The sequence below is a fragment of the Neltuma alba genome, unplaced genomic scaffold (genome assembly GCF_004799145.2).
Source record: "Neltuma alba isolate B1F8T4 unplaced genomic scaffold, ASM479914v2 tig00011301_pilon, whole genome shotgun sequence".
Lineage (NCBI taxonomy): Eukaryota > Viridiplantae > Streptophyta > Magnoliopsida > Fabales > Fabaceae > Neltuma > Neltuma alba.
In genome coordinates, this window is record NW_021636010.1 from 24,807 (window position 1) to 33,054 (window position 8,248).

The window sequence follows — 8,248 nt, forward strand, 5'->3', positions numbered from 1 at the left end:
TGAACCACATATATTTTCATTATTTACTTTGCCCCAACTTCTCTTGGGGCCTTTGCACAAAGTGAAAGAGAGGATTCGGTTCGTTTTTTTATTATGTTGGCAGTATTAGGCTATCAGCCTTCATTATATAAGCTTCTCCATTAATTACGCTGATCTCATTTGCCCATAACTTCTCTTAATTAAAAACTGCAAAATTCCAATCTTAATCTTAAAAACGCAGCATCTAAAATTTTCCATGCAGGCGTATAAAAGTGCTTAAAATCAAGATTTGAATAAAATTTGTCAGGTGTCTACTAACAAATTATTCAATTAAACATATAAACATGTCATACATTGATGGAAGAACGAACCATGTTACAAAATCAGCTAAATTTTCTCCGACAAAACAGTCGCGTCTTTCAATTCACATTTCACAGTATTGCTTGAAGTGTTTGCAGCAAAGCAATCTCAGTTCTTGCCCACAAGCCAACATCCAACAGGATTCAAGTGTTTGGCCTTTCCTCAGAAAATCGAGGAAGCTGAACCAGTGAATTTACACGGGTCACACCTTCCAAACCTGACCAGTTCTGATCTTCCACTGATGACATTGTTCCATCTTCCACGTCCACCGGCAGTCCTCCATACGTCTCGTTTTCATCGGCAGATCTCACGGTGAAGTTCCGGTGCAGAGAAGGCTCGGACTTCTGGCCGTCATCTGATTCAACCGGATTGCCAGAATGGTTGCTCTGGATGGTTGCTGAAGAAAAGCCGGGCTCATCATAATCAGATTCTGAGTCCATCTTCCCATCCAAAAACAGGCACACAACAGCACAGTCATCCATCTTTGACGTTGGATACTTAAGCTTCCACTCCCGAGCTGCAGAATCCACGAGAATCCTTGCAGCAGACGAACGAGTCGGTGCTGAAGCTACTATCTCAACCACCTCTTCATTGCTTAACACATCCCACACCTGAACAAGACAGAAGAATCACTTGTGTAAAGGTAAAAAGAATCAAATAAAAGCAGCATTCGTGTTAAATAGAACCAGTTTTATAGGTTAAATTAGTATTCTGATACCGTAAACTTACTGTTTGATCTGGTCTTTTAAGTTTGTTTCGTGAAACATTAAGGTTTCCGATTCTAACTAGATGTGAGTCATGTGCATCACACAAAGCGAGATGAGTTGCCATGTTTAAAACTCGAGAATAATACGGCTTCTTATAAGTCATATAGATATTGATACTGATCGATAATTCAATATGCAGGGCATCTACAGTAAAGTATTCAACTAAATCTGCCAAATTCACAAACATATATTGTGGTGCTGATATGAAACCCAGTGTGTCTGTTCTGTTACAGTTGAAGATCACTATCCAACTTAACTGGCAAGGAGCAAAAGTAATAAACAAATCAAATCAATAAATAAATTTGATGCCTAAAGTTATTATCATCCTCTATTTAATGATTATTTCGTAGGATATACTGAACTAATAGCTATTTAACTATTTGTTTGTCCACATTATACATGTCCTACTTCATACAGAGAAATGTCTACCTGCAGGGATTGATATTATTGAGGAAACCATGACTGAATTGAATGAACGGATGAACAAATAAATTATTAGAATGAGACCGGGAATTTGTACCCCATCAGAGGCAAGAACGATGAACTGATCTTTGTCGGTAAGCAGCCTATAAGAAAACTCAGGTATGGAAATCACACCATACTCCTTCAAGCAGAAGTCTCCAAATGCCCGAGCCATGGCTAATCCGGGCGCGTCATCGAAAGGCAACCACACTCTGGGAACCTCAGGCTCATCCTGCAATGCAAATACTCTGCCTTTGCACCGTTTAATCCTTTCTGCTTCCCCTTTAAGATTCAACAGAATTAGAATAGATTAGCCTCAACAACAAAGCATAAACTGCACGGGGAAACAATGAATGAAGACAGCATATCACACACTTGGCAAATCAGGCTTCAAATCAACAGTTAACTGAATGGCCACCATGGAATCATTGGTGTCTTTGGATCCCATGATTGCTCGAGAATCCCCAATGTTTCCCATGAACAGATTTGAACCCTGTAAGTGCAACAACTTAGTAAAATAAGAAAAGGGGTAAGCGAAAAGAAGAAGAAGAAGAAGAAGAATCATGTTCAGAGACTTCATCGTTCACACTGATCCATGTACTACCTGCTTCACTATAGTGACAGCCGTGCTCCCACTACAGAAGCAGTCCAAATTTGGATGGGACCTAAGTTCTTTGTCCATTGCCTTATAAGCCTTCATGAAAGCTTCTCTCCAGACAGAATTCACTACATCCTCGGCCGAACAATCCTTCTCACAGACTCCATCATCAGTATTCCCCTTGAAGCAAGCTTTGCCTGAGCCAGATCCATTTCTCTTTGATTCACAAGAGTGCAGAAATGAAAGTAGTTTTACTGGCAAGGTATCCCTCACATTGCGCGCAACAACATGACCATATGGACCATGGCCATCAAAGACACCACAAAAAATAGCATCCTCAGAGATAAAGTCCTACATAAACACAGATCCAAACAAAGATATCTGTATGAAAAACAAGGAAAAAAACTAAGTCATCCTTCAATGATTAAGAAAAAGAATATACTTACTTCCCATACAATCATGGCATCCTGATTGATACCCTTTTTGCCTTGTTGTGTGAATATGCAAGAAGTCCGGCTCTTTCCATTGGTGAAAATTCGATTCGGTAGGGACGGCAGATTCTGAAGAGCAATGACATGATCAGAGAACGTTCTCCTTGTTCTCTTTTGCCCGCAGAAACCTACTTCCAAACAAGATGGAGAGATCGTGTCGCCATTGCTCTTACTACTACAAGTACTTCGACTGCTTGTGGATACGCAACACCCCATTTGATCAACTCCACAAACAAGACATTTGATCCTATGAAATTGAAGTCAAGTTACTTCGATTCTTTTCCACTATGGATCTCACAAACCTCTGAGATGGCAAGCCAAGAATGGTCAAAATTCTGTGACCCTGTTCACACTTCAATGTCGAAAATGGAGTCTTTCTTGCTTGGTCAAATTCGATGATCTGCCGGAGGTTATACGAATGGATGATAAAAACCGCTCATAGAAGAAGACAGGTGAATCAGCGGATAACTTAAGATTTCGAAGATTCTAGCCTGCAGATAAAAAAAATTAAGAAACTCAATTAATCAGATACGGGTGAATTTAAAAATCCTAACGTGAGATAAAGGATCGGAATATACTACCAAGGAAAGAAAAGACCGATTATTCGTCTTTCATCAGAATTGACATCGAAATTATCAAAATGGAAACTTCGAAATAATTTAATCGCGAAACTAAGCGTTAAAATTTTAATTTAAGCAGATGAAACCAGAAAGCAAAACAATATAACCCTGTCGTTTCTAGATTTTTGCAAACCTTACATTTCCCTGTCTTTCATTTTCTTTGAAATTAGATCTCTCAGTTCACATTAAGAAGGAGGAGGAGGAGGAAGAGGAAGAGCAATCTCACAAGAACCCAACTTTTAAGTGGAACAATGAAAGGAAAACAAAATCAAATTGTGAGGTAGAGGTGAGAAAATCAGAACAAATAAACTAGAAACAAACCTACCTGAATGAGATCGTAATGGGAATGGGAGGAAATGCCCACGAACAAAAAGCACTTAATAAGAAACAGAGATATTCTCTGCCTTTTCGTCGTTTACTTCTGCAACAAAGAAGAGCATAAATTTGGTAAATGGACTCTTTTTGAAGAGAGGAAAAATAAAGTGAAGGCAAGCAAAAGAGCACAAACTCATATTTTCTCACTACAGGACGACAAGAGGAAAAGTGAAAAACGCAAAAGCAGAAAAGGACGAAGTAAAGTTATAATCTCGTCAACAAAGACTCCCGCGGAGAGCCAGAATGAAAATGCATTGGAGATCGGGTAAATATTACGTAATTATCTATCATAATGGCAAAAGACCGAAAAGTAGAAACAGTGAACCCAGAAATGTGAATAGCTGAATATGTAATTTTTTTTAATCCCCCCCTTTTTCTGTGAACACAGTGAGTGAGGGTTCAGACTCAGAACACAAACACCAACATAGCTGAACCAGAAGATTTCAATAAACTCTACCAACCCAAAGATTTAAAAGGCAGTAACCTCAACTTGGGAAAGAACACAAATTTCAGGAATTGTAAAATTACAAACATCTCGATAGAAACATGGCACATTGATCAAAACTTGCAGAAAAATAGAAGAAATGAACTGTGTTCTCTTCGGTCCTTTAGGCCCCAAAAGCACAAGCTTCTAACTATCAGCAGCGACCCACCAAGATCTAAATCAAAGCACGCTCATACCCGTTAAGATTTTCAGAGGGATGAAATTGAAATGAAGCATGCCTAAGTAAGAACGTAAGATGAGAAGCGTGATTACTCGAAAAGTGAAGAGAGGAGAGAGGTGAGGGGAAGGCTAGAGGAGATCCATCACCTTGGGAATAGAGAAATGAAGTTTGGAGATAAAAAGATAAAGAGCAGAGCAGCTGAGGAGAATGGAGGCAGGAGAGGGTTAGAGAATTAATAAGGGGTTGATGGTGAGGATGAGGGTGGTGGTGCATTAATTGCGAAAGAGGACATACAGAAACCCAAGGAAGAAGAAAGTGAGAGTTCAAGCACGGAAAGGGAAAAAGAGATAGAGTTGGGCTAATTAATTAGTATAATTGATTGATTTAAATAGATTAAAAAATAAATTAAGTTAATTATTTATAATAAATGTATATTTTTTTTGTTAAAAGATCCTTGTTAATCAAGTGGTTAAAAATATTATTATTAAATAATTATTTGAAAAAATATACATAAATATAAGAGACAAAATAAATTAAACACTTGTATTTAAAATCAAAATAAAAATCAAATTATATTTTATATTAAGCAGTAGCATATATATGATAGTTCGTGAACGAAGCTGCTCATTGGTCATTACAAATTTCAATTTTTGAATCTATTTCATGCTGAGATATGCATATACCCAACACAGCGCGCCTGGCTCGATTTTCCTCATTATTTTGTTTCTTTTCTTTCGTTGACCTAAGATTTCATGAGGCCAAAAACAGCGGACAGAATCCTCTCTAAAAACACACAAAATTGCCACAAAGCTTTGCAATTGCGATTCAACCTTCAAATTATGCAACATATAGAAAGTTTTGAGTCAATTTATATAAAAAATTTTAAGATTAATGTAAATTTTGGTCTCTCAAATTTAGATATAATTTAATATTAGTTCTTGAAATTTAAAACATGTGGTATTGGTCTTTAAAATTACGTCTATTTATATCCGTTTCAAACCGTTGATTCCTGATATCTTGACACTATTAAATTATGCTGATATGACATTAACACCATGATCCATGGAAAGAAGGCCTATTAACACAGCTAACTGTTGCCATGATGAATGATGATTCACAGTAGTTTTTTTTTATTTGATGCGAAATTAAACAGCTGTTTTGTGTTCGGTCCCCTTTGGAATCCTGGCCTTTATATATAATCAATATTCTGTGTTTATATAAAAATTTAATACACTTTTTTCATTTCCCCCTCTAATTAATAAAAAGGTCTCTTTGAAAATAAATATGTATTTAAAAATTATATTTTTTTTACGTATGTATTATTTTTAATAATATCTTGATTTACATGATTTGATTAATTCTTACTTATTGCATCACAAATTATCACATATTATCTATATTGTAGAAATATAATTTAGCCTAGGCTATATTTTATTATTAATGATAATGTTAAATACATAATTTCTGCCGAAGTTAATGTTAAATAATTCCATGCTTATACATGGACAAGTACTCTTGTTATTATCATCATTGTCGATATAATTAAAAACGCGAGGACATAATTGATATAAAAATGAAATGAAGACACTTGAGAACAGAAAAGGTAAATTATATACTTATAAATTGAAAAACATAAAATAAATATTATTTAGTAATAATTAATAAATGTATAAACATAATTACGAAAATGATGAAATAAACAATTCACAAAAAAAAAAATCAAATAAACAAGAAAAGTCAGATGGACGCGCTGCGGAAGGGCAGGGAAAAGTGGAGAAATGAAGAAAGACAGAAAAGCACGCGTCCACTGACAGATACATTGGGCCACGTGACGTGGCAGTGAAGCAATTTTTTAAAATATTACCACTTTCAATTTTAAATACTACTCCCTCCGTCCTTATTATAAGAGACAAATAACCGAATTACGTTGATCAAAAAAGCAGTTAAAATTAGTTAAGAACCATCAATGTGTAAAAAATATAATTTTTTTCCAAAAATGCCCTCATTAATGAGAGAGAGAGTATGAGAGAAAAACCATTAAATTATTGAAAAAAAGAGAAGTGGGAGGGAGAGAGAGTGTGAGTTGGAGACAATAAATATGGGTAAAATAGGAAATCAACACAAAAAAGTAGAGACAACTTTTAAGTGTCTCTTATATATAGGAACATGCCATAAGCATCAAATGTCTCTTATAATAAGGAACGGAGGGAGTAATAAACAAGAACAATTAAAAATTATTCAACTATTTTTTGGGAGTAAAAAAGTTAATTATGTTATTAAATTAAATTTAAAAATTAAATAAAATTTTATCTACATTATTCATTAATATTATAAAAAAATAAGATCATTTTTGCAGAAAAATTAAAAAAAATCCTAAAAATCACACAGAATGACTTATACTCATTTAAAGTCATTTTTTGTTAAAGAAAGAAAGAAGTACCAATAAAACAAATAGTCAAATTCACAAAAAAAAAAAAGGGATTTTTGTCGTTCTATAATTGTTTTTATATTATGCTTGTCTGCACGGCAGTTTTCTTTGTTTAATTTCCTTTTCAGCATCGGATGCCTAAATTAGTACTCTATTATAAGAAATTGTGATGGAATATTTTTGAGTGTTTATGCTTCAAACGAATGAGTCGTATATGTTTCGTTAACTTGTAAAATGAAATATAGAAGAAACATTCAATGATTCTTAATACGAAATGGGCCCCAAAAAAAAAAGGAACAACTGTTTTGTTTCCTTTGAATGTGAGTTAGTGCTTGTCTAAGGTCATCATAGAAATTCTCTGTAAGTACGTTCCATATAAGTCAAAAGAAAACTCTTTTCACATACTTATCTTGTATTTCATAAATTATTATTAAAAAGTTACTTATAAGATGTTCTAAACGGGTTCTTAATTAGCCTAGTTGCTCTTTGAATCCTTTCAATCTATGTGATAGAATTCGCGGTATCTTTTTTTTTTTAAATGCATACATAGATATAAAAATAATATTGCCCCCTTTATCAATGCACATAGATATAAAAATAATATTGCTCCCTTTATCAATGCTACTCAGTCGTGTATATATTCATTTACCCAACTAATATGACTCATTAAAATTATTATATATTTTATCTTTTAAATAACAGCTATAAGTTAAGAGAAGTATGTGTGGTCTATTGTACGCGAAAAAAAATCACATGAGCCGAAATTGCCCTCTAATAATAGTTTACAGAGAGTACTTAGCAAGAAAAATTGCTTAAAATAAGATAATATTTATTTGAAAAAATTAAGAATGCACTTAATAAAAATTAATGAGATGTTGTTAGGTAGGAACGTCAAAGAATGGAACATCAGAGCAGGGGTGGATGCCTGTATTTTGAAGTCAAGAGCGTGATGGAGAGTTGGCGTTGACGAGTAATGAAGGGAGAGGGGATGACGAAAGAAAAAGGGCTGTTTATTACAAAGTGGGGGAAGTCAACCAAACATTAGACCCATAATTGATGTCCTTAATTATTAATCATTAATTAATAATAAATGTGCATGTCTCGCTATATCCATCCATCTCTATTCAAACACGCCCCCATGCGTGCATGCTGCTCCTATACGCTAGCCTAATTAAGCTCACATCATCTCTCCTATTTTATATGCACATAATTAAGTGGTATTTTTTTAAATAAATACGGATATTCTTTTATTCAAAATTAAATTCGTCACATTGTGCCAGTTTCATTAAAGTCGACCCTTATTAGTAACTAGGTTGTGTTTTTATATCAAACAGACCAAGACGCCCCAATTATGTTCACCACATGCCCCTTGGTCACCTAGCTTTGTTTGTGTATAAGGGAGTGTAATGATTTGTTATGGAAACATGGCATTAATAATTATCAAGAAAACCAGATTCAGACACTACATGGTTTTATGTGATTCGTAGAATTGCTCAAAGGATA

General features: G+C 34.6%; 1 protein-coding gene across 1 annotated transcript; it reads right to left on the reverse strand.

The window, feature by feature from the left end:
- Positions 1-482: 482 nt before the first annotated feature.
- LOC114711606 (probable protein phosphatase 2C 52) lies at positions 483-4,547 on the reverse strand. The gene is made up of 7 exons (XM_028896024.1): positions 4,334-4,547; positions 3,603-3,698; positions 2,613-3,148; positions 2,173-2,517; positions 1,944-2,061; positions 1,627-1,850; positions 483-950 (listed from the first exon to the last, which is right to left on the reverse strand). Exons 3-7 carry the CDS (start codon positions 2,871-2,873, stop codon positions 483-485), a joined length of 1,416 nt encoding a protein of 471 aa, XP_028751857.1. The 5' UTR covers positions 2,874-3,148; positions 3,603-3,698; positions 4,334-4,547.
- Between the last annotated feature and the right edge of the window lie 3,701 nt (positions 4,548-8,248).